Source organism: Phalacrocorax carbo, chromosome 9, assembly GCF_963921805.1.
Source record: "Phalacrocorax carbo chromosome 9, bPhaCar2.1, whole genome shotgun sequence".
Taxonomy (NCBI): Eukaryota; Metazoa; Chordata; class Aves; order Suliformes; family Phalacrocoracidae; genus Phalacrocorax; species Phalacrocorax carbo.
In genome coordinates this window covers 26,707,835-26,733,768 of record NC_087521.1, presented here as the reverse complement: position 1 = coordinate 26,733,768, position 25,934 = coordinate 26,707,835, and the positions used below count along the sequence as shown (strand labels likewise).

The following is a 25,934-nucleotide window of genomic DNA, read 5'->3' as shown; positions in this document are numbered from 1 at the left end:
AGCGGGTCAAGGGGCTCCCTGAGGGGTGGCCCTGAGCCCTCTCGCTGCGTGGGACAGAGCTGGGGTGATGGCCTGCCTGGTGCAACAGCCTCCAGCATGCAGCTGGGGAAAAATCATGTCTATTTAACGGCTTGTAAGCTAGAGGAGCTTCAGTCACTTGCAATGAACTGATTTGAAATGGGAAAAGAGCACAAAAAGGCGCTCACAGACAGCAGGTAAAACACTCATACGGATACAAATACCCGCCTTCTGCAGCAAGACCCAGCCGGCGGCTGCTGCGGCTGCTCTCGCAGGCACCATGGTAACATCGCAGCACCAGCAAGCGATGCATAGGCTGACCATGCTTCACCATGTCCGCACTGCCCCACCCCACCCCGGCCAGGGGGTGCTGCCCGGCCTCGTGAAGTCTGGATGAGGGCTTGGGGGGTGGGGGTGGGGTCTCCCTTGGTGTCACATCACGGGGGTGACTCTGTGCGCTGTGGGGTAAGTTTTGAGGACATGTCCCTGGGTGACAGCTGTCCACAGAGATGCACCTCTTGCAGGACCACAGGATGGTGAGACTTGGGTTTTCCCAACCTGCTGGTGTCAGCCACCGCCTGCAGCAGCTGATGGCTGTCTCTGCATTTTGACCCAGCTGGTGACCATTTCATTCAGCACCAAATGCCTGACCACCGCAGTAGAAGCTCCTGCCTGGGCAAGTTGCTTTTCATCCCAATACTGCCAGAGGGGCACTCTCAGGAGAGACATGCACTGTGAAATCCCCACCCTGTGCCCCCAAGCACAGGCCTCCTCTCAGCCCCAGCTCTGCCCTCGCTTGCAAAGCAATGGCAACAACCAAGGCCTGGAGATGGCTTTGTGCCCTGCCTGGCCCGCGTTCTGTGTCCTGCCTGCTCACACTTCCCGTTACCGGAGGTCTCTCTGCCGGCAGGAGGGCGGCAGGGCCATTCTCATCACCGTGCACTGCCCATCACCCTTCATCAGGGCTCTGATGAGCCCAGTGGTGAATTTCCAGGTCTTTAAGAAGGGATTATGTCTTCCAGAGACTAGAACAAAATATAATAAACTTAAAATAGCTGCTTCCTTATGGAATATGCCAACAAGCCCTGCTGAAAACCAAGCAGAGTGTAAATTTGCATAAATTTCCATACATCTCCATAATTTCAGCCTCGCCCATCAGACCTGCTCCTGTAAAAAGGCACTGCCTGACATTGCGGGCAGCTGAGGGTATTTGACACGTGCCAGGCTGCAAACAGCACTGCTAACGAGGCCCCTCAGTGCCACTGCTGCCCCGACCCTCGCCAGAGACAGGCCAGAGCGACTGTCCCCAGCTGTCGGGTTCCTGCCTGCTTCCCTCCCCGGGGACCCCCAGCACTGGAACTGAATCACTTTCCCCTTGTACCACAAGAAGAAGTGCTCTCTTGTCGCAGGGAATAACATGGTAAATCCCCAGGTAGGTCCAAGAGGGTCTTAAAACCATCAGCCGAGGCACAAGGGAGAGGAGCAAGGTCAGGTGGCTCAGCAGAGGGAATGTTTGCTCCGGACGGAGCCCTGCACCAGCACCCAGGGGACGGGAGCAAGGTCCCAGAGAGGAGGAACGGGGGACCCTGCTCTGAGATCCCTGGCACCAAGTACACTGCTGGAAAGCAAAATAATTTTCTTTCAAACCCGGCTAATGGGTCCAAGCTCTGGAGGTTCTGGGCCACATTTTGAAAATAATTTAAGCACTGAATTCCCATCATGCATCCAGGGATGCATCGTTCAACCTGCCGACTGCCCTGGGCAAATCCAGCACGGTGCTGGCTGAAAAACGGGGTGCTGAGTTAGACTCTGACTTCCTCAGATAACACCTGAGACCTAAATCTCAGTGTTGAACTGTCTAAAAAGGATGGATACCCACAAAATACAGTTTTAAACCCAGAAGCAACACCAAGGAGGCCATGCCTGCATGGCTGAGCCTTTACAGCAAAGGTTTGTTGTGGTTTCCTTCACTGTGCAGTCACTTTTATTCAGGTGGGACTCTGCTTGCTCATGGTTTAGATCCCACCAGGAGTAACATGAGGGGCTGTGAGGGCTGGAGAGGCAGCGGTGTCCCCAGGGAGGTGGTGGCTGTCCCCAGCATGAGGCCACGCCATCAGGTCTCCGTCTCTCTTGCATCGTACAGAGGGTTGAGGTAGAAGATCTGATGGTCTTTGGGAGCCTCCTCCTGCAGCATCTCCACTCCAGCGACAACGCTTGGTGGCTCCTGCAGCAGTGAGGGAGGGAAAAACAACTGATGGAGAAGGGAAGCAAACACTTGGCAAAACCCACCCAGTGCTGAGTGCCTGTGGCAGCTGAGGAGCAGGTGATCCACAAAGCAGCCCACAAAGCCCTCCTGGCCTGGGGAAAGGAGGAGCCCTGCCGGGTGCGTTGCATCCCCACTGGCACCCGAGAGGGTCCTGGCTGGGGCCCTGCCACCCCCTGCCCACACCCCTGAGCATCCCCATGTCCCCGGGCAGTGGTGACTCACCACGTCAAACATGGGGTTGTCGAAGCCTTTGTCACTGGCTGTTGCAGGGGGCACCGGGTCCTCTGCTCTGTCCCAAGGCTGAGGTAGTTGCAGGGCAGGCAGCCTGGGGAGAGACCTGGGCATCACCCACCTGCATCCCACCCATCCCAGCAGCTCCCCCAGCCGAAACACATCTTAAAGTGGTGGATGGGAAAATACAGGGCAAAGTTTCAGGCTGTCTTTGAAATGGGATGTTTGTACACTTTCCCAGGGAAAAGCTGCCCTATCCAGCACAAACCATTAAGCCTGGAGGGCTGGGACCTGCATCCTGGAGGGCAGAGTTTGTCAGAGGCAGACAACCCCAGCACAGGCTTTGTTTTGGAGCCATCATTCTCCCTCTGTGGCCTAAAATGAATTGCCACAGAGCTGACACCTGTTACCACTACAGTCTTAACAAACACTAATTACTTTTATCACTACTTTTATCATGTTATCACTTTATCATCTTAATCACCATCACCACTTTTATTATTTTCTTTATTACTCCTATCCTAAGGGTCCCGGTCACCAAACACTATCCCCTGCACCAGGCACCTGGTGCAGGTGCGATCCACACAAGTCACCACAGTTCCTGAGAACCCACCGATACTTAAACATTGTGACTGCCATGCCACAGGCTCTACATGGGCAATCAGAAGAACTGTATTATCTGCAGAGAGGCTGCACCAGGCCCTTTTTGCTGGAAACAAGCTGAATTCACTGGTTTGGTGATGGTCAGGACATCTCTGCTGCATGGAGGCAGACTCTGTAGGCTCTCAGAGCCACCTGCCTGATTTGCAGCATCCCTGCCAGTGTCAGATGCTTCCACAATGCTCAGCGGCACTGCCTGAAAGGACACCTGCCCTGGAGCCACCCAGGGACATGCAGCAGGAGCAGGTCAGACGGGGACATGTCCTGGGCTTGGGTTCAGCTCCATCTCCTGTAGCTACATGAACTTCCCTCCCGCTGCTGACGGAGATGGTTTCAAAGGCCTGTCCAGCATCCAAAGAAGTGTCAGTGGAAGATAAATCATCAAGTAGCAATTATGGGTCTGGGAGTTTTATTTAGAAATTAAATGAAGGCGTGGGTTTATTGCTAGGAAATGTCATGTCAGCACGTGCCGAGCGGCAGGGCAAGCATCCCTGGCCACAGCCGCTGCTGCATGGCAAGAAAACCCTGGCAGGGAAATCAGGAGGGAAGAAACAACCTGACTTGTGAGCCATGCCCTGGCAGACACCAATGCACCTTGCACATACAAACTAAAGCAATTCCCACCTCCCCCGTTATAAAAAGCATAGGGTCTATCCTGTTTGCCCATGGTCAAGTAGATGAGATGAGCCATAGCGGCTCAGTGGGCAGCCCCACACACAAAGGCGTTTGCCTATAAACCAGCAAAACCCTCCCTGAGGGAGGTAGGGCGCTGAGTGAAGGTGGGTGCATGAGTGAGGAGCAGAGGTGGGTGCCCCAAGCGCCTGCTCTGAGTGCTGCAGGGATGCCCTGTGCACTGCTGGAGCCTGTCTCCAAGCTGTGAGGGGAAAAGGTGATGGAGAAGGGTATTTCTGTCCGGCTCCCAGCTGCAGTGAGCTCAGGTGCCATGTACCCCACCGTCCTCCCCTAGGACCTGCACATCACTCTCCATGCAGTGTGAGCAACTAATGCACCAGAAGCTGCATTTGCTTCTGGATGCTGTCACTCCCTTTCAAGGCCACAAAGTTGCAGGATGAGTGATTTGAATTATTTTGATGCATTTCTATTTAGCAGTTGGCAGTTTCAGGCCCCCATCCCCCAGCAGGACTACAAACTAACAGCGACAAGGAACAGGAGATGTCCCCAGGCAGTATGACCAGGCTGTGCAGAGCTCCAACCAAGCCACAGCAGCCCCACTCCCACCAGAGCACACTGTGCTACATGGCACCAAGAAGCAAGTCCTCCCAGCCAAGTACCAGTCCAGGAGTACAGAAGTGCCTTTCAGCCACCTCACCTCCAATAAACTAAGGAACAAGGGCAATAGTTTAAACTAAAAGAGGGTAGATTTAGATTTGATATAAGAAGTTCTTTACTGTGAGGGTGGTGAGGCACTGGAAGAGGTTGACCAGGCAAGTTGTTGGTGCCCTGTCCCTGGAAGTGTCCAAGGCCAGGCTGGGTGGGGCTTTGAGCAACCTGGTCTAGTGGAAGGTCTCCCTGCCCATGGCAGGGGGCGTTGACCTAGATGATCTTCAAAGGTCCCTTCCAACTCAAACCATTCTGTGATGTTATGAACTAGTAACTTTGGGTATAGCAGACTGCCTGGCCATGCCCACCACCATGGAAGCTCTGGGCAGCCTTGCATGCCTTTGTGCCACCAGCCTGGCTGGAAGGACAGCCTTGGGATGATAACTGTCCCCAGGCAGGAGAAGCCTGCAACGTGCTGCAAACAGAAACCTCATCCATACCTTAGCTTTCCCTTTCTGTAGAGAAAGAAGATCCCTCCAAGCAACAGGAGACTGAAGAGTAGCCCTAAGACTATCCCCACAGTGATCCTGCTCAACGCGTGGCTCCCCGCTTGCCTGCTGAAAGTGCTGCTGGTGCCCACCTCCATTTTGCCACTTGAAATGCCAAGTGCTTCACCTGGGAAAGGGCAGGAAAAAATAGAGGTGAGGCCTGGATGGGTCAACACGCCCCTACCCCCCCACACACCACCCAACTCACACACAGGGCAGAGGGAGCCTGCAGGTGGGTCTGGCAGTGCTCGCCTGGTTAATCACCTTTCCCTGGGGACGGGGTGGGATACACAGCTGGGTGGACTCAACTGGGACAAGTCCAATCAGGTCTGCTACCCATACAACAACCAGCAGGTTCCCTGGCCGTGACCTACATGCTCAGCAGCATCTGCCAGCTTACACAGCTGCCTCCACACACAGCATTCTGACTGGAAAGCAGCTCTGCAGAGGGGGACCTGCACGTCCTGGTGGGCACGAGGCTGACCGTAGCCAGGCACAGCATGGAAGGACAGCAGTATCCCGGGCTGTGTGAGGAGGAGGGTTGCCAGCAGGTAAAGGGAAGTGACCATTCCCCTCTGCTCTGCCTTGGTGAGACACAGCTGAAATGTTGAGCCAGGCTCTTCTCAGCAGTACCCAGTGACAGGGCAAGAGGCAATGGGCACAAACTGAAATATGGTAAACTCCATTTCAACATAAGAAAAAACTGTTTTACTGCAAAGGTAGTCAAAAGCAGGGACAAGTTGCCCAGAGAGGTTGCAGAGTCTCCATCCCTGGAGAGATTCAAAACCCAACTAGACTCAGCCCTGGGTAAACTGCTGTCAAGGGGGCATAGGGAAGATGGTCTCCAGAGGTCCCTGCCAGTCCCAATAATTCTGATTCTGCAGTTCTGCTCCGCCCATACCACTGTCTTAGTACGATTAAAATGATAAGACTTCTGGGTAAGCAAAGTTCACTACTGAAATCATTAGAAATGCAGAGCATGCATATTAGGAAGGCTTAGAGGTGTGCTGGACCAGAATGACGAGGACAAGGACCTTGGGAATGTTCACCTCAGGGAGCTTCAACCAAGCTGCCGCTTGATTCTTGTGTGATTCCCTGGTGAACGAGCAAGGACGCAGGGCTGCCACATGGGCTGCTGGCGGGCGACAAGAAGCTCTGGACAGCGGTGGCTTTAGATGCACCCGTGGGGGACCTGCTGAGGAGGACAGTGCCATTACCGTGCTGCGTTATGTCCTCCATGATGTCCGCAGCCATCTGCTCCACAGCGGTGCTGGTCTGTGCTCCCACCTCGTCATCAATCAGCACAATCTGGATGAGGGGAGTGGAGCTTCGGGGTATGACTCCCAGGAAGGTCTGTTCTTTGTGCACCTTGGATATGGCCATCCGCACACTGGCATACTTGGGCTTTTCAAAACACAAGGCAACATGTAAAGCCCATGAGAGGAGTAGGCAGAAATTAGTCATCTCTACAGACAGCCTCAAGAGACACACCAGCAAGGCCCACCTTCATGTGACTCCCATCACAGAGCTGCCACTCCTGTTACCACAGTGTCATTGGGTTTCCCAGATGAGAGGTTCATATCTCCCCTCCCTTTGAAGCTGTGACCAGCACCCAGCACTCAGCACCCCCCTTTGAGGTGAGGGCACCAAGAAAGCAATTTTGTGTAGCACGTCCATTAAACACTGTATTAAGACATGTGCAGCTGTAAGGAGGGCAGGCAACAGGCTTTCAGCTCAGGATCAATAGAGAAATACTCTGATATTGATCCTCCCAGTGTCACTCAGAAAATGACTCCCCCCACCCCCAGCAGTTTCCAGCCAGGAGGAGGGACATCATGCTGTGTCTGACAAGCAGCAGCATGGCATGAGGCCTTGTAGAACATGCATCTGAGTGCTGACCAGTGCCAGTTACCCACCCAGTGCTTGTCTGCTGGGCAATCAAAAGCAGCCCAGCATTGGGAATGATCTCCCAGAGCCCATGGGGAGCACTGCAGCAGGTTTGCATGATGCCAACCGCCCATGTTGTCTCGACCGGATGCCCTGGCTGACCTCCTGTGTTTTCTAGACCAGGGTTTCCAGCAAGCCCCACTGCATCCTTAACCCCTCCTTCCTGCCCTGCATTGAGAGGGACAGCGTGGCTGTGGTGGGGAGCAAGGGAGGCTGCACCAGCCCCCACAACAATTTGGCACACCAAGGAGGCCAAATGTAGGGGGTGAGCCCTGCAGGGTGGTGGGGAGCAAGGTTGAACTCCCTGCATCCCTGGGATCTCACACACACACCCCCCCAGCCAGCCCTACCAGTATTGAGTCACCAGCAGACATAGCCAGGGGCTTGAGGTTTCATTAGCCCCTCACGGTCTGGCGGGCTGATGTACCTGGCTCAGCAATGCTTGGACCAGTCTGTCCTGGTACTTCTGCAGGTCAAAATCAGGAGTGAAATCCAGGCTAATGGTGGCTCCTGCAGCCCGAAAACAGACAGACGTGACATTGTCACTGAGCCCAGGCAGCAAGCTGCCACAGCGGCACAGCTCTGACTGCCACAAAAGGCACTGATGACCCTCTGGTACCTCTGTGCAGCTGGTCTGGCTGGGCTCAGGAGAGGCAGCTCCACAGCTCTGGCTGAGCAACGCTGCCCCAAGAAACCTCTTCCTCCCTTGCTGATCTTTTTATCATCTGGGTTTGGTGAAGGGATTCTGGTTTCCACCATATTCTGGAGAGAAGCTTTCCCTGGAAAGCTTTCTCTTGCATATCCCCTGGGAAGCTCTGCATGTAACTGGTTTTTGGGGCTTCAATTCAGCAGCGCTACTCTGGCTTTGGAGGAAAAGCAGAGAGGAAAGGACACCTCTGCTCCCTGTACCACTGCACTGCAGTCATTGGGTCAAATATTTTCCTTGAAAAAAAAAACACCCAAGTAAACATTTGTTGAAATATAAAATTCTCCTAAAGCCTTTCAGAGGCTCTGATTTTAGGAACATGTTGGAGAAACATACGGTGCTGTTTTAATGAATTTGGTGATATACCAAGTATGGTATAAGGTACAACTGTGCATGAAAAATTCCCCTTAACAACCTTCCAGGTAGATTAATGGAGAAGTGCCCGTTGCAGAGGGAATGCTGTCAATCTGCATGTTTTTATTTGAAATTAAATGAAACAAACTTGCTGTTGGAAAGCTGACATTATGGTGAAAAAGGTGCGTTTCCTATGAGTGTTTTCCACTGCATAAACTTAGCAGAGCCCTATTACCTTGACAAGCTGTGACATCTTGACAGGATAAACCAGAGGCAGGGACAAAGGGCTGCAACTCAGAACATGCTGAATGCCTGAAAAGCCAGGCTGATGCTTCATAACATCATAGAATGGTTTGAGTTGGAAGGGACATTAAGATTATCTATTTCCAATCCCCTGTCATGGGCAGGGAGACCTTCCACTAGACCAGGTTGCTCAGAACCCCATCCAGCCTGGCCTTGAACACTTCCAGGGATGGGGCAGCCACAACTTCTCTGGGCAACCTGTTAGGGTGCCTCACCACCCTCAGAGTAAAGAATTTCTTCCTAATATCTAATCTAAACCTACCCTCTTTTAATTTAAAACCATTACCCCTCAGCATATCACTACAATCCCTGACAGAGAGTCCATCTCCATCTTTTCTGTAGGCCCCCTTTAAGTACTGAAAGGCTGCTCTAAGGTCTCCCCACAGCCTTCTCTTCTCTAGGCTGAACAACCCAACTCTCAGCCTTTCTTCATAGGAGAGGTGATTTTTGTGGCTCTCCTCTGGACCTGCTCCAACAGGTCCATGTCTTTCCTGTGCTGAGGGCTCCAGAGCTGGACGCAGCACTCCAGGTGGGGTCTCACCAGAGCAGAGCAGAGGGGCAGAATCACCTCCCTTAACCTGCTGGTCATGCTGCTTTTGATACAGCCCAGGATGCAATTGGCTTTCTGGGCTGCAAATGCACATTGCTGGCTCATGTCCAATTTTTCATCCACCAATACCCCCAAGTCCTTCTCTGTAGGGCTCCTCATAATCCACTCATCACCCACCCTGTATTGATGTTGGGATTGCCCTGACCCAGGTGCAGAGAGATGCCCTGGGAGGGTGGCACTTGGGATGCGGATGGGACCCACGGATGAGACCTGTGGGAGCAGTGGTATAGCAAAACTTCAGCTCACGAGTGCCCGGACCCCACACCAGCAGCATCCCTCATACCCAGCTTTCCCCTGCAGAGCCAGGAGAAGGGACTGGGACAGCCAGCATGGCAGGGGGGAGGAAAAGGGCCATGTCCCCCACACTCACCGCAGACCCTGCAGCAGTGGCCAAGTGGCTGTAAAGGGTTCTGGCACATTGGCACTGGGCACTGCCTCCCCGACGCCTCAAGCAGGGCCGTGCAGATGCGGTGGCTATCCTACAGGAGAGCAGGGCAGCATCAGTCCCTTGTTCCGCCTTGCTGCCCAGATTGCAATGGCACCCCCCCACAACTACAATGGAAGGACTCACCAGGGCATTCCCGCAGGCACAGCCGGACTTGTCGGGACAGCTGGTGCCTGTCACCTGCAGAGTGCTATTGCCGTGAAACTGCAGCGGGGCGGAGGGACCCCGCAGGTACCCGGCCCAGGCCTCAGGGCTGCTGTGCTTCTGTGTGTGGAAAAGCAGCAAAAGCTGGTGAGCATCCCCAGCCAGGTCCCAGCGCTGTCCCCAGGCACCTGGCTGTGCCACCCAGGGGGCCCGGTGCCATGCCTGACGGCCAGCTTGGGGCAGCCCTGCTGCAGGATGTGAGTATAGCAGCAAAAATCCTGACACTACTCCCATTCGGGCTTTTCCATGGGGCCAACAGAAATAACCCTTTCGAATTTAAAACCAAAGAAAGGACCACAAATAATGAGATGGCTTTTCTTTTTTTTCTTTCTTTTTCTTTCTTTCTTTGTTCTTATTTTCCCTCTTTCTGCTAGCCCTGAGAATTCAGTTTATCAGCTTTTAATTACAGCGGGGGGGGGGGGCTGAATGTGAGTTGTTTCCCCTCAATGTGGGAAGTGTTTCAGTAGGCCTGGCCTTATCAAAGGTTGAGCTGGACTGACCAGCCTTGTCCCACCAAGCCAATGGAAAACCCCTCACCTGCTGCCTTCCATGGGAGGCTTCTCCATGCCCTGGCATAGCAGGAGGATTTCTCAGGCCCTGGGGTGAAAACACCCCACACAACAAGAAGTGGGCTGGCTTCAAAGGGACAAAGTAGTTTACAAGGTCAGTTTTTAGGAAATATGTTATAACCACAAAAATAAAATGCACCTTTTCTTTCCATCTCATCAGTCAGCAGCAGCCTCCACCCCAGGGCATAGGTAGCTGCAGTCCCTGGCAGGGCCGGATTTGGCAGGGGAGATGATGTGCCATGGGGTGTTCCCCAGGCATCAGTGAGACCAGCACCACTCTGAGCATCCAGGACCACTCATCTCTGCATGCCTGGGGCTACGCGTGCCCTAGGTGAGCTCCGTCTGGGTCCTGCCTGGACCCTGGACTCACCTGGACACTGACTGAGGTTTTTACTCAAAAAACGGTTACCTGATGCCTGGCCCCAAAATGACAGATCCCAGGCAGTGCAGAGGTAAATTTATAAATAACTTATGAAAGATCTGCTGCACCTCTGACTCCTGGGAGGAGCCTGTGTTTACTATTGCAGTGCCTGCGATCTTTCACTCCTGACCAGCGAGGGATGGGGCTCATCATGCACCTGATTCCTGGGCTGAAGCATAGCACGCTGCCAGCATTTCTATATTTACCCCTCCAATGAATTCAAGAGTGGTACCAAAGCAAAGCTGGGAATTGATTGCCAGGCCATGGGCCACATGAAGGTCAGGGATGTGAAGGAGATGTCCCCAGAGGGTCCCTGAACAGCACAGTTGCCAACACATGCCCAGGAAGGGGACAGCCCCTGGGTGCCAGAGAAGATGCCATTTTCTGGCAGTTTGACCCATGCACGTTGGCCTTTTTTTCTAATGTGACTAGTGAGATGGCCTGCACTCCCATGCTGCGGGGAGGGAGGTGGTAACAAACCAGTGGAGGAAAAAAGTCATCGAGAGCATCTGCAGCAGCAGCAGCCCATGAAGCTGCAGGGCCGTGGGAGTGCCCCATCTCCCACACAGTGCAGCTCCTCCATCCCCGGCTGGTCCTTCCTCTCCTGACCTACTTTGGGGCTGTGGTGAGGAGGCGTTGAGCCAGTTTCTCATCATCCCCACATTACCTGGCCCATGAGAGAGATGCTGCGGAGATGAATCACTCGCCGTGATGAGTCGATGTTTACCCGGAAGGAGGTTTCGGGCTGGAAGATAACATCGTCGTAGTGGCACGGGACGCGTTCCTCATCCACAGAAAAGATGCGCCTGCTCAGCTCGAGCTCCCCACCAGGGAACACGGCCTGCCATAGCGTGGGATCGAACCACCTGTGGTGCTCAGCATCAGCAAACCTCACTGTTGTACCTGGAAGAGCAACAGGAAAGGTTGAGCATGACCCAGACTCAAATCCACAGCCCTGATGGATGTATCTGGACTCGTAAAATGAGAAAGTGCTTGGCCTGAAGTAGAGGAGTTCACCCCGCAGGTGGGGAGCAAAGGGCTGGCCCTGGCATTGCCTTCCCAGGCAGCACTGCGGGTACCTCCCAGAGCCTGGCAGAGGCTCAGCAAAGCTTTCCAGCACTCAGGGCTGGGGTTTCAGCAGCTCAGGCTGGACCCCACTTCTGGCTGCAGACCTCCAGCACCAGATCCCACAGGACATTTTCCCTCCACTTCAAAGCTCACCCTTACAGTTAGGGAGGAAAACAACCACGGAGCCTAAATGCTGAATAACAGCTACACCAGAAAAAAATGGGTATGATAATTCATGTCCCAGTTCCCAGGCAGCCTGGCAGGCCTGCAGAAACATGACTGGCCCTCGTCCCCACAGTGGGAAACCCCCAAAAACAGTGCACCATTTAACCATTAATTTTTAACTATTAACCATGTCCCTGATGGCCAGTTAGTATCATCACACAGTGCCCTCCTTCCTTCTCATTCTTCCCCAACAGCTGAACCTTACCAATTCAGCTATCACATGGGTGTTTACTGACTGAAATATTCGCATTCATTTTAAAATCATGCTTTAAAAAAATCCATTTGTGAAAGTTGCCCCAGAAGTGACTGTTGATTTCAGGGAGCAGCACGTGGTCAGAAGGAAAAGCCAAGGGCAAGATGGGGGCCGCTGCCAGAGCATCCTGATGGGGACCAAACAGCCCAGTGTGGAAAAATGATAGGAATGAAGGTTCTTGGAGTGGCTCTGGACAGCCTAATGCTGCAGTCCCTCCTCCAGGCAGACCTATTTGGGTGTTTTCTCCCCTCTTTCTCTTTTATTTCCAGTCAGAGTGCAGGCATGGGTGCTCTGCTTGGACTCTTCCTTTCCTGTGGCCAAACTAAAATGTTACTTGCCACTGAAACCATTAGGTAGCTCTTAAATACCCCAAAGACCTCTCCCTCACAAACAGCTTTCAGGCTAACAACAGGCACTGATGAAACAAACCTGCTCCCTCAGTCATGGCAAACCTGGGCTGGAGGCTAAGAGGAGAGGGAAGGATGTGCTCATGCTGAAATGCCTGCGCATATTGGGCCAAAGACCAGCTCACTGCAATGGCTCTGGTTCATGTTGCTAGTGTGTAATTCCTAACCAGTTTTCTTTAGAAATAGCACGGCAAAGAAAATGAGGGCTTTGATGTGGCTACATGCTTAATAGGCAGGGTAAAATACAAACAATGCTTGCCTCTCTGCTACAACTTCAAAGGCTTCCTTACTAAAATTACTTTTTTAGAAGACAGGTGATCTAGCAGGAAAAAAAGATCTGATGTGACGGAAGCCATCAAAGAAAAGGTAGGTATTAAAACAGGAGTGATTCACTTTGCTCTGAGGTGGGACAGCAAAGACCTTTGTAGAAGCACTGGGGCTGAATTTCCATGATTAATCAGGGGCTGATGGGATGACTTTTCTGGGCACAAAATACCTGAGTCACAGCCTGGATCCCAGCTGCCATCAAAAGCTGCGAATCCTGCACCAGATGCCAGCACGAGTTCTCCGTTCAGGGGCAGGTACTAGACAAAGGGATTGAGAGTATTACTGTGCAGTCACGCTGACAGCCACCCAGGCTTGTAATCAAATAACAGTGCTAATTATTAGGCTGCTTATTACACTTGCTGTCTCCAAAGCACTTTATAGTCATTAGGAGTTACCCTTGCCATGCCCCGCGTTAATGGGAAAGTATCAGCTCCCATTTTTACAGATGGAGATGCTGCGATGGGAGAGGCACTTTGACATTATCTTCCAGTAGCACAGAAAAGCATGAAGTGCTCAGGGAAGCAAGAACAAGGAAAAAGCAAAATAAGCTCTTTTGACAGCTCCTTCTTCCTCTTGCACACACTCTCCCACCAGCTCAGGAACAGCATTATATATTGGTATGCCATGAAAAACCCAACCTTACTCTGCGAGTTCACAGAGGTCCCCTTGCTTAATGGGTTCCCACCTCCAGGACTGCACTTGTCCCACAAAAAATAGCTCAGGGGCCCAAGATACACTTGGTGAGGTGTCAACTAGTGGATTTGTGTTCAGCACCAGGTAAGGAAAGAACACAGTGGCATTTGGCACAGCTTGCCATAGTTAAACCCCCTTCTTGTTGGGTAGGACATCACTGACAGGTAGTCGGGGTCTCCACATTCACCTGGCTTCACCTCCATTAGGCTTCTGCTCCAGGGCATGAGGACAACCCTCAACAGGCACAGCTGTGGCCACCCAGCTCACTAGCCGGCACTGCTGACTCCAGGACAGGCTTTGGTAAAGAACTGAGTCAGGCCACTCGTTCACAGTACATGGGTTATTCAGCCCAGCCCATCTTATTTTCTGCTTAGAAATTGCCACAGGGAAAGTTGGGGTTTCCCCCAATATTTGCACCTGTCAAGGAGTTCTCCTCTCACTCGGTCTATCCAGGGTTTTAACATCACTCCCCAAACAGCAGCTGGAAGCCCTCCGGGACTGTGTTGTGATGATGCACTTGGTCTTGTGCTCACGAAGAAGCACGGTAGATGGGATTTTAAGGTTTTGTCTACTTAACTGGTCTTTAAATATCCATGTAGCTTAGAGAAAGCAAGACTTCTGAATGACTGCTGTGGGTGTCTGCAATTGCTCTCTGTCCTTGGGACAGTCCTGCCTGATGATGCTCTGTCCCACATAGGGACTGCCCTGGGGACAGGGCTGGACATGGCAAAAAGCTCATCACCCCAAGCTATAGGCAACTGTTTAGAACTTTAGTGCCTTGGTGGTGTGGTGCTTTGAAGGCCATAGCCCCCGTACCCCTCTTGGTTCAGGAACCATGAGAAGCCAGGGTGGAGAGCAGAGGGTGGCTGCCACAGAGAAGAGCCCCACAGTGCTCCTGTGCACCACCCACTTCAGACCCAGCAATGTCGTACGGTGGGCTGGAGGGGAGGGGATGACGACGTGAACAGCTGAGGTCTGGGCAACGCCTGCCCCAAGGGTATGGAGTCTCCCCACCAGCCAGGAAGAAGTCTTTGCATATGCATGCTGCTCCACGAGACCATAGCACGTGTAGTGGCTAACTGGAAACCATGCCATCATGTTCTCTGAATTTCTATTACTCTTGAGTAAAGCAAATTTTTCCAATACTGAAGCACTGAAAGAGGCTGAAAGGTTTGCCAGGATGAGAATGGCAGCGTGCCCTTTAGCTGCAGATACAAAAAGCCATGTCTGATGACGTTTTAAGGCTCAGGACTTGGCCTGATTTGAGCTGGGCAAGGTCTTTGCTACCAGCTTCTTTCACGAGGTGTTTCACTCAGAAATGCCCTGTCTTGTTTTCCATGCAGGAATGGGTGGTGGGACACTTGTGGGCAGCCAGCTACCACCAATATTTAGGACAGGTGCTGCTAGTGCTGCTAGCTAAGTCCCTTCTTCCAAACCTGCTGGGCCATCTCAGGCCCCTCACCGCTGGCCTTTTGCCCAGTTTCCAGGTTGCCAACCTGCAGCCTGCTGTGCGTGATGGGGCTGAGCAGGGAGGGTGGCCAGCTGGCTGCTGGGGTCCAGCTGAGCTGCTCAGGATGGGGTTTTAGATAGGATGCCATTGATCAGTTCATGAACACAGGGTACCAGCTCTTCACAGAAGTTACCTGTGGGCACTTGGGCCTGTAGCTGGAAAGATCTTAGGATGGTGGAAGAAAAAACAGACAGCAGCTGCTGGTGACAGGGATGGGTGACAGAGCAGGGCCATGACTAACTGGCCTCTGTTTGTTTTCCCAGGCTGAAGAAGTTGACGTTTGTGAGTCTTGCGGCTGGATCAAGACCACCAGGTTGGGGAGTCCCTGCTCCGATCCCTGCCTGCCTGCCAGCTCTTTCCCCTACAGAGTTACCAAACACTTTGACTATGGCTGTGGGTCACAGCTCCCCAAATACCCTGTTGTGGCCGTGCAGGACACAATGAGCTTTCCTGTCCAGAAGGTTGCTCATTCAGATCTTCACAAACTAACTAGGGGGAGAAAAAAGTCACAGAGACAACACTTGGACAAATATGTGCCTATATTTGTAAGCTGCATCACTCACATTGCTCCAGGGAGGAATGCAAGAGGGGTTTGTGCATGCATTACGCACAGAGCAAAGTAAGGAAAACCTGGTAGGGATTCACACAGCATGGCTGAGTTCAGTGTGGGGAGAGCAGGGATGAGGTGGGTTGTTGGGTCGGAGATACACACACGGGCGCAGACAGTTACACAAATGCAGGTCCAATGACCAACCAAGGTTACATCCTCCTGTGCCTGGGAGGGCCCAGGTGAGCAGGGTCTGGATCCTCCCCATGGGGAGAGGTGAGAGAAAAATGCTTCATGTTAAATATACCACATGCCTACTGCATCTGTGCAGGGCTCGGGAGACACTGGGCTCTCTGGCGAAGGCACAGCTTCTCCCGCTACCACTGGAAATCCACGACCACCACCACCAAGGCCAAAACCCCAGGCAGGCTTGTCTTCCCAAGCCCAGAGGAAGCTGTCCACATGCGAGTGTGGCAGGGAAATCAAAGTCCCACAGCACACAGAGTGTCCCAGCTGTTGACCCCTTCACCCTCTGGGACAGCCCAAATGCTATTAACACCAGCCCTAGAATTAAAATTCAAGGCAACATGATGTGAGCCAGGGGATGGAGTCACCTCATCTCCATGAACATGAAGTGCAAGAAGAGCCCCGTACTTCTGCTTCACAGCAGCATTTTCTGAGGCTGGCCCCTACAGCTCCTTGCCCACCAAAGCAAGGTGTTGCCCATCCACCACCAGCCCTGCCCGAGAAGCATGCCACTGGGCAGCATTTCAGAAATGGCTTTGTCATCCAGTGGGTCTTTGTAAATAATTTGCCCCTTCTTTTTTCCTAATGTAAGTTAAGTATTTCAGCTTGCTGCAGAGGAAAAATGGCGACTCTGGTTGGGCAGTGGCTTTCTGCCTTTGGGTGTTTAGTATAGAAATTGCATATAGGCTGGGCCACTTTCCAAGTACATTTTGAACTGAGCAATGACATGTACCAAAGGACCAGAGCCAAAAAGCTGGCGGTTTCATCTGCTTTCCCTTGCTCCTGCCAACCTGTACTCCAGGGCCATTAATACAGAGAGCTTAGAGTCCTATTACTCATCTCCCATCCCTGACACTGGTAAATGACTTATCTCCCCAGTCATTGTTATCAAGTGTAATGACAACTGAAACACAGTCATCATTTTTCTCATCAAAGTCAGGGAAAAAAAAAGGAAAGACCCCATGGGGCACTCAACCCACAGTTACCACGTTTGCAACCCAAGCTTTGCACCACTGAGAATAAACCCCTCTGCCCCACTGCCTAAGTGAAAATTATGAGACTAACCTCTGAAATGCAAAAGGAAAAAATGGCAAAGGCCTGAGCACAGGGCTTTTGAAGTAGGTGGCTTTGAACCAACCTCCGGCACATCCCAGCTCTGCTCTATTCATGAGCACTGTGCTGAGATGACTGACAGCATCAGTGTGACTGTCATGTCAACATCATCAGTGCACGAAAAAAATGTGGCACTAATGTTTCAAACCCCGGCAATTGAGGCTCGTGATTGCAGCTGGGTATTCTGCCAGCCTTGTTCTAGTTCACAGCATCAACATGTTTGAATTGCTTGCTCAGGTGAGACGGAGCCACCATCCCAATTGTGCAATGCCAAGACTGCCCAGGCACACTGGGATCCACAGTGCTGCATCAGCGAGCAGCTTGGTAGCCATCGGGGCTGCACACAGCTCCCGGGTACACCCCCTCGCCTGGAACCCAGCCAGAAGCAGCTTCTGGGCTGGCGATGCTGGCACCCCATCCAAAACACATCACTGGGGTAGGATGCAAGGGGCTTAGTTCTCTGCCACAGAGAGGATATGTGCTGTAACTCACAACAAATGTTAATGCTCAAGGATTAGCGGTTGGACTTGATGATTTTAAGGGTCTTTTCCAACCTTAACGATTCTATGATTCTATGATAATGCTCAAGGATTCCTGTACCATCTCTCCCAGTCCTGCTTCGCTGGGGCAGCGGCAGCCCACACGTGGCAGCAGGCAGGCAGGGCAGTGGGCAGGCAGGGCAGCGGGCAGGCAGCCCCTGACCACTGCTGCCTGCAGGTGGGAATGGTGGGGGTTTTCCCAATGCCCGTTGGGGTTGGGGGAAGGGGTCTGAGTGCAGCTGGGTGTGCGGGTGCTTGGGGGCAATACAGGTGCTGGCTGAAGGTCCTGGAAAGGCACAGGGCCAGATTCATCTGCAGGTGAATCCCTTTGATGGCTCTGGAGCATTGCTAGGAGCTCTCTCACCACAGGGTTTCTTCGGTTCATTAGCGGGGGTTCATTCGCTCACTTTCCTGCTGGCATCCTTCCCCCCAGCTGCACATGCCAGCCCATGCCCCCAGCCTGCTGCTGGATCCAGCCTGCCCCCACCACAGCCCCTGATCCTGGCCTTGCCACTGCATCCCCTGGCAAAGGGGTGGCCCAGCACATTGGGTTCCTGAAACATCATGCTCCTGCCCATCCCCACAAGGAGCCGCAGGTCCCGGTCATCCTGCATGGGTGCTGCCTGGCACACCCCCTGCCAAACCACCCCACAGACCCCAGTAAAAGCCATTGCGGGATAGAAAAAGCAACGGGACCAAAAAAGCCATTAATCTGACTGCAGGCCCCCAGTGCACACCTCCAGAGGCAAAGCCAAACAGGTCCCAGCAGGATGCAAAAATCAGGCACCCTGGGTGGGAACAAGGGGACATCAGGAGTCCCTTGGGTAGCACATTAAGGTAAAACAGCCCAAGACACTTGAGTTCGGGATGCAGAAGGCACACAGAGACTTAAAGCCATTTGCCAAATCTACTTTAGGTTAGTTCAGCTCATTTTCCTTAACTTCCCTCTGCAGACAAGATCAGGGAGAGCTGGAAAGCAGCTCGAGGTGCCGGCAGGGGAGCAGTCCCCAGCATCAGGGGATGGCAGCCGATGAACAGTGCAGCCATCTAGCCAGATCTGCCCTAGCATCCGCTCCAGCCCAGGATGCCAGCAAGCTGCTCTGCTCACCACAGGCTTTAACAACTCCTCCTGCTGGAAACTAGCCTGCAAGGAGCAAATAAACTCAGGGAGGCAACTGCAAAAGGCTGTTTTACCGCACTCCTTTCCTAGGGCATATCTTCAGCAGAAACACTGCTGGAGAAAAGCCTGCAGGATTTGGGCTTGCAATAATTTGCTGGCACACACACGCACACACGCACTCCCATGAAATTTTTACCTTAATCTCAGAAGAAGGAAAAATAATCCCTTTTCTGGGTGTCTCATTACCCTGCTGTTTGGGAAGCAGGGGGGAGGGAGTGCCGGTGCTTGGGATGAGCACAAACCATGGCAATTCATTAGAGCCAGCGCCCCTGGAGAGCAATTGGCATTTCAAGATCAATCTCTGCCAGGAACCGAGCGGGAGCATCCTGCAGCAAAACCGAGCACATTCTGCTCTCACAGTTAAGCAGCTAAAAATATAAGGCTGGGCAAGATGTCCCTGGTTAGACCCTAGTGCCCCATACGCTCTCGACCCTCACCCAGCTTTTGCAGCCCCTCACTAGGCAGGCAGGGAGGAGGTGCAGGCAGCTGCTGCCACCATGGCAGTGCTTGGTGATGGGGCAGAGCTAGAAAGGTGATGTTGGCACTGCCAAATAACCCCTGCCAGTGCCCTGACCCTGGCACCATGGGGGCAGAGCAAGGCTGCTTTGCCCAGGTGGCTAAACTTGTCTCCTGCTGCCCCCAAAATAGCAGGCAGCATAATTAATGGCTGGCCCACGCAGCGGTGCTGGCTGGCTTGGGCAAAACTGCACCAGAGCTGGTATTGTCAGGGCAAACATTGGGCTTGCAGCTGCAGCCGTGCCCTGGCCTGGCTGCCTTTGGAAGCACAGCCACAGCCAGAGGGTCGAAACCCCTTGGAGGAGTCCTTCTCCCCCACCAGGAAGACAAGCAAAGCCAAAGCCCACCTTGCCCTGGAGCACCCAGGTCAGGCACCACCACCCTGAGCACCGCCACCATTTTTTGCAGATTTACCCCCAGGCTCCTCTGAAAGCTGGTTAAATACTGATATGCATCTTTAGGCAGCTAAATACCATAGAAAACCCAGCCTAATCACAACAGTCATGCTTCAAAGTCACTTATGCTTAAACTGGATTTGGATTTACTGTGTGGCTGAATTAGAGACCCACTCGGAACTTAAGAACAAATAACCTCCGAGCTGAGTGATAAATGGGTTTCCCCTGAGCAGGGAGGTCGGCTGCATGCCCCAACAGCTCCGGCCTCCTCCTGAGAAAGCAGCCCTCGGGCTTGGCTGGTCCCCCCCATGGGATGGATGGGGAGGGGAGCTGGAGGGCTCACCATACAGAAGTGTTTCCTTTAATATAAATGGGGAGGGGGGGTCTGATGGTGGCACACGAGAACCCCCCCAGCGCCCCAGGTCTTGCTCCACTCAGCTGGGGAGTCAGGATGGGAGGTCTCATGCTGCCCCTCACCCAGCAGGGCATTGGCACTGAGCATCCCTCCCTGCACCCACTGCGGCGGCCACCGTCCTCATGAAAGTCAATGAGAGCCCAGCCCCTTCCCTGGCCGTGAATTTCTTCCTGCGCTACTATAGCAAGCAACAGTCTTTTTTTTTTGGCCAAAGGCTGTATAGCATCTCCATGGCGACTCTGAAGCTTAATGTATTCCTGCTGATTTAAGTGATTAATGCTCCGGCGCAGCATGACCGCAGCCGAACAGGTGCAGCCCAGCCTCTCTGCAAAAAGCCTCATGACCAATTCATTTTCTAAGCAGCCGGTTACCAAATTTCACACCGTACCCACAAGTGGCAGACCAGCTCAGGTGCTGGGTTTCATTCCTTTTTCATCCCTAATCTTGGCAGTCCCCATACCACCTGGTGACAAAAGAGCATGGCAGCACACGGGAGGGAAGTGGCTGAGCTGAAATTAAAAAGAAATATTAACAACTGCAGTAGGAAACCTGGTGGCACAGTTCATTGCGAATTGTTGGGGTTGTGATGCTCAGAAGGAAAGCGTGAGCTGTGGTTCAGGTTATATCCTGGGATGAGCTTGGTTGCCCACAGAAGGTGCAACTTGGTGCAGCAGTGGGGCCAGCCCCCGGCTGGAGGCGAACAGTGCCACGTTCTCACAGCCAGTGGTGCTGCCAGGATTTATTCCCTCATGGGCCCCCCAGACCTCCTCTCCTCTTGCACAGCGGCGGGACTATAATATTCACTGTAACCCTGGAGCCTGCACAGCTGCCTGCCAGCAATTGGATCCCACAGAAACCCCAGGGCAGCAGAGAGTCTGTGGGGGCTGCCGCAGGGACAGCCAGACCCTTTGATCGGTATGAGTTGGAGGCCACTCCAGCACCCTGACCCCATCACTCGGCCGCGATGGGAAACGTCCACCTGAGCAGCCAGCGGATGTCAGCACAGCAGCGTGGCCACGGGTGTCTTTAGTTGAGCAAAGGTTGTGTTGCACCTCCCTCTCCTTCAGCCAGCTGCAGGGCTGCTCAGCTTGGTTGTGAAAGGCTCATGCCTTAATGAATAACACTGCTTTGCAATTATGCACTTTGCAGGCCTCTGATGAAAGTACTTTAGAAATATTATACATTCATCTGTAAGTAAAATAAAATCTACTGGAGTGATATTTTGCTCTTTTCTTCTCTGGGTAAATTCCACATCATTTATTACATTATATTTGCACATATTTCCCCAGTACATTATTTCCTCCAAAAATTCATATTTAAAATGCCATATAAATAAAGTAACTCCTCCAAATATTTGTAGAGGGATTAAATGTGGCACACAGCATTATTAAAGCATCAAAACTATTAGTGGCGTAGACAGCCTGAACATATTACATCACATAAATTTCAAGGGCTTGTTCGGATTTAATGGGCGATAAAAGAGCAAAGCTGCCCTAAAACCAAGAGAGAAAATTCGGCCGCAAGTTTGTCCCGTGCAGGGGAGGTTTTGCAAATGGGCTCCATCCCATTTTCTGCCATGCCAGCACTGGCATGGGGATCACCGGTGACCCATCCCGTGCTGATATGTTGGGGCAGTGAAGGTTTTCTTTTCTTTTAATTCCCTCCTCCCTTTAAAATTTGACCCTCCAAACTGTGGGCATCAGGACCCTGTGCTTCCATGGACGCCTGTCAGCCTGCTCCAGGAAAGGCTTCTCTTTCTGGGGGACACTGGATTTCTCAGAAACCCCTCTGAGGCAAGAACCCCCAGCCTGATCTCACCCAACAGACACATTTCAGTCGGGTGTTGTGCCTGTCCTGCCATGGCCAGGCTAATAGTGCTCCAGAAAAATATAAAACCCAATGGTACTTGAAAAGGAATATCTCAGGCAACATTTTGGAATTTCCCAGAATGGTTTGTTTTCATTCCAAGTTATGCTGATGTCAGCTTCACCTAGCCTCTGCCCGGGCCTAGAGCCTGCTCTGCGTTGCCAATGCCGCCTGTTGGTGCTCCTCAGCAAACTACTGCCAAGGTCTCAGTCCCATGGAGGGGCTTTTTAACTTCCTTTGGGGAAGAAAAATTAATTTCTTCCAAATAAAAGTGGGGTTTGGGGTACTCCACCCTGTATCCCCAGTGAAAAAAAAAAAAATCCCAGAAATGGGTTTTTTGGCTCCATAGTGCAAAGCCCCCCAGGCTGCTGTGACTCTCATTCCCTGCCCCAGCTGAAGCATCCTGGGCGAGTCTGGCCAGAGCAAAATGTCAAAGTCCCTGGAGAGGGAGACAGGGGGACACGGCACCCGCTGGCAGCGCTCCAGCGCCAGCCCTGCCCTCACCCGCCCTCCCGGCACCGCCGCACGCTGCCTTACCATGTCTGTCAGCATGTGTGGAGACCTGACGAAGACCGAGATGACCTGTAAGAAAAGGAAAAACAAAAGCAGGCTTTCCCCTGGCAGGCAAAGGGCTTTTCTGAACACCCAATGGCAATTTGCAAAAAAAATCAAAAAAACAAAACAAAACCAAACCACACCACAAAAAAGCCATTAAAATGGCCAATACCTTGTTCTTCTCAAAATGAGCCACATCGCTGGCACAGGGTACTCTGCCTTTATCCCAGTTGGAGGCGGTTTCAAAATTGGTGTTGGGGATCCACTGCTTGTACACGGCGGTGGCGGCAGCTGGGAGGAGCAGGCAAACTAGTGAAACCCAGTCTGTGGGAGGCACTGGGAGCCCTGTCTGGGATGCGCTACAGGATGGGTTGGCCTTTTCAGGCCAGGTTTGGGGATTTTCCACGCAGGAGCATGTTCCCAGCTGAGCAGTCACAGCCCTCCTCTGCACAGGGGATTTTTCTGGCTTTTACTCACCCAGGTAGGAAGAGGATTAAGGGACAAATACTGGGCAGGCAGCAAGAAGGCAGGAAAGTCCTGCAGGCAATGGGCAAGAATAACATACGCCTGGTGCCTAAGCATTCATTGCAGCGGGTTTTGTTGCCACTCAGACTAATCAAATGTGCAGAGCCCCCTCCACCTTTGTGTTTCCAGTCAGTAGGTATGGAGTAGTCATGCAGAGCCAGCAGGGCGACGAAGACAGGGTGAGAGGAGAAAGGGCATTTGCTATGGGATGTGTAGCACAAAATATGGGCTGGGTTCATGTGGTTGGGACTGGAGGGGGAAGATTCAATGGTGTCCTGCAGTCCTGCCCACGGGGCCCTGCAGCAATGAGCCCCCTGGCCAGGGACGGGCCGTGGCAGAGGTGGGTTTCTGCTCTCACCCACTCTGTTTGCACGAGCGCAGTGGAGCCGCAGCCTCCCGGCCTGACGTTGCCCAGGCTTGGCTGGGAGACGCACGTCCAGCTGAAAATGAATCTCCAGCAGCCTGAATTAAATGGCTTCGGGCAAGTGGGTTATGAGACGGAAAAGAGGAAAGAAAAAAGAATAAACCTTTGATCTTAACGTGGATCATCTTTTGTTTAGGAGAAAAACCCACAAAACTACAAAATAGGTAGAAAGCCAGTGGTGGGTGGGACCTGGCCACAGAGGGGGCAGGAAGGACCACGGGGGGACACCCTATCCTGGGATGGGAGGGTGGTCTGAATGACTCTGGCCGACAGAAGGAGGTGCACTGCAGAAAGCCTGGGCCCTGCTAGCCCGAATGACGGGGAGGGATGTGGCTGGTTGTCCTCTGTAGGCTGTGCAGAGGCTTTATCAGTGTGCAATGATTACCTCAGGGTGTAATTTGTACTGTCTCACTGTCTGACTCTGCCAGGGGCTCTGCTGAGACCATTTGCTGTACGCAGCTATGTCAGGGTGAAGAGGAAATGATGTATTTTTAACTTGAATAAAAGTCGTAATGTAGGAACAGGGGTGGGAGCCTGGGTGTGAGGAGCAGAGGGGACCCCAGCCCCGCGCTGGGCTGCAGCCAGGGTTTTCAGCTCCCTGAAGGAGCCCTTGGGCAGAGCAAACAACCAACCCCCTGCTCTGTATACATTTTAAAACCCACCAAGAGGGAAAAAGACCGTACAGAGATGAGAACCTGACGCAGGCAGCTGCTTGCAGTGTTGTGGGCACAAACACCTTGCTGATTTGGAGTGAAAAAGAGCTTAAGAAAGGAGAGAGCCCCCAGATGGTAATTGCAAATTGTTCTGTCACCGCTGTGGTTGACTTGCATCCCTCCCGTCCGCGGAAGCCAGAGAATGGAGATGTTAAAGCTCCAGCAGAAAAGCTCAGCTGGCCCCATTGCACACACGGCTCATGTTCCTGCGGCTGCAAGGTGTTGTGTCAAGCGAGCTCGTGCCGTGCTACACCGCAGAGAGGGCTGTGCGTGCCGACTTGGTGTGGCTATGGCAGCAGCATCTCCTCTGGTTGGGGGACCTGGGGCAGTGGAGGTTAATCGCCTATTGCAAAGCTTTTTCCGCCGTGCAGCTGCACTGATGCATTCCTGCACCCTCCTCAGCCCTGGAAATATCAGCGTGCTATTTAATCAGCCTTGTCTCCAGGGAAGCGCAGTCCTTGAACATCAAAGCAACATGCATATTCAACAATGAATGTGTTATGCAGTGCAGAGCTGCTGGCTTCAAATAAGAGCAGGAAAACCCAAGCCGCAGAGGTACAGTGGGCGCAATACACTAATCCGTCTCATTCGCCTGCCTGCTCTCTGTTTGGAAATGCCTTTCCCAGTTTGCGTTACAGATACGCCTGAAGTGACAGACCCTGCAGCTCTGCTTTGAAACAGGATTGCCCTAAGTGCAAATGGGGGAGTCGTCCAGCGGTCACCCCTGCTCACCCTGGCAGTCGGGCCCTGGGCATACTCACCAAGGAGCCGCAGGACACCAAGGAGGAGGAAGAGGCACTTCATTTTGCAGCAGCCTGCCAGTCCTTGCCTCCACAGCCCCTGCCCGTCTGGACCTTGGACCCTCCTCGGGGACACGTGATGGGCTCAGCCTGGAGGAGGCTGCAGGGAGAAGGGAGGAAACCAGTGCAAGAAGCAAGTTTCCCCCAGCATAAACCAGAGGCTCGCTCAGCACCAGAAGCTGGTGTGCTCTCACAGCTGCTCTTTTCCCAAGCTCCCCACTTTCTTGGCATCCGTGGGGAGCCTGGGAGAGCCACTGAGGAACAAGGTGGGGAGGTGAGAGTAGTGGTCCCCCCAGCTCTGCTCACCAGACCTCACCATCTGCACCCCCTCCACCCTTCCTGGTCCTGCTAAAGGGTGGTGAGCGCGGACGCACCGTGTGCGCATCCCACACCGCTCTCCCCTGCAGAACGCCGGCTACCTTGTAATTACTAATAATGGTCTCAATGTATTTTCAATTAGCTCGCTTGGAAGAGAGCAGCTCCCAGCGATGACTTGTAATTGTACTTTGGCCACCAGCTGATTTGCTCGTTACCCGGCACACACCATGGCAGGGCCGGCACAGCCCCACGCTGCTTTTGTTGAGGCTGCCAGGGGTCAAAGGGGGCAGTTGGCAGTGGCACCAGTGCACGTGGCTGCAAGAGCAGGAGGAGGAAGGACCCACCATCCCTCTCCTCTGCCCCAGTGCAGAGCGATGCTGCATGCGGGCCTGGGCCTGCGTCTTTACAAGGGCGTGTTAGGAGCAAAAAGGGATGAGAAGAGTAACAACAGCCTGGGAAGGGCTGGGGTGGGGGGGACAGAGGCCTGTACCGTGGGGAGAGCTGGGGGGGGCTCAGCACCCCTCAGGCAGGGACCTTTCAGCTGACACCCATACAAGCAGGGTGAGGGCAGAAGATTTGTGAATGCAGGGGTTTACAGGAGCCCAGGAGGAGACTGGAGGGAGTTCGGAAGGGACATCATTGGAGGGGTCACAAACCACAAGCAGCTCTGACCTGACATCAGCAAGGATTTCAGAGTGCAGGAGGGGGAACAGGCCACCCCCATCCCACCCTTCAT

General features: G+C 53.0%; 1 protein-coding gene across 2 annotated transcripts; it reads right to left on the bottom strand.

Annotated features, from left to right (window-relative positions):
* Positions 1 to 1,942: 1,942 nt before the first annotated feature.
* On the bottom strand, positions 1,943 to 24,958 carry AMN (amnion associated transmembrane protein). Of its 2 annotated transcripts, XM_009504550.2 has the most exons (12): positions 24,842 to 24,958; positions 22,591 to 22,709; positions 22,401 to 22,445; positions 13,013 to 13,100; positions 11,231 to 11,466; positions 9,496 to 9,633; positions 9,295 to 9,403; positions 7,379 to 7,461; positions 6,222 to 6,408; positions 4,957 to 5,131; positions 2,507 to 2,609; positions 1,943 to 2,242 (listed from the first exon to the last, which is right to left on the bottom strand). In XM_009504550.2, the coding sequence occupies exons 1-12, from the start codon at positions 24,882 to 24,884 to the stop codon at positions 2,132 to 2,134; spliced, it is 1,437 nt and encodes a 478-aa protein (XP_009502845.1). In that variant the 5' UTR covers positions 24,885 to 24,958; the 3' UTR covers positions 1,943 to 2,131. The 2 variants fall into 2 exon arrangements, with proteins under 2 accessions (XP_009502845.1, XP_064316884.1); XM_064460814.1 differs by lacking the exon at positions 22,591 to 22,709 and having other exon boundaries at positions 24,842 to 24,919.
* Positions 24,959 to 25,934: the final 976 nt, after the last annotated feature.

Excerpts from the sequence above, each read along its gene's own strand:
- AMN (XM_009504550.2), bottom strand. The coding sequence starts at position 24,884 with ATGAAGTGCCTCTTCCTCCTCCTTGGTGTCCTGCGGCTCCTTG. Across the intron at positions 6,409-7,378 it reads TCCAAGCATTGCTGAGCCAG|CCCAAGTATGCCAGTGTGCG; the intron begins GTACATCAGCCC and ends TGTTTTGAAAAG. Across the intron at positions 2,243-2,506 it reads ACAACCCCATGTTTGACGTG|GAGCCACCAAGCGTTGTCGC; the intron begins GTGAGTCACCAC and ends TCACTGCTGCAG.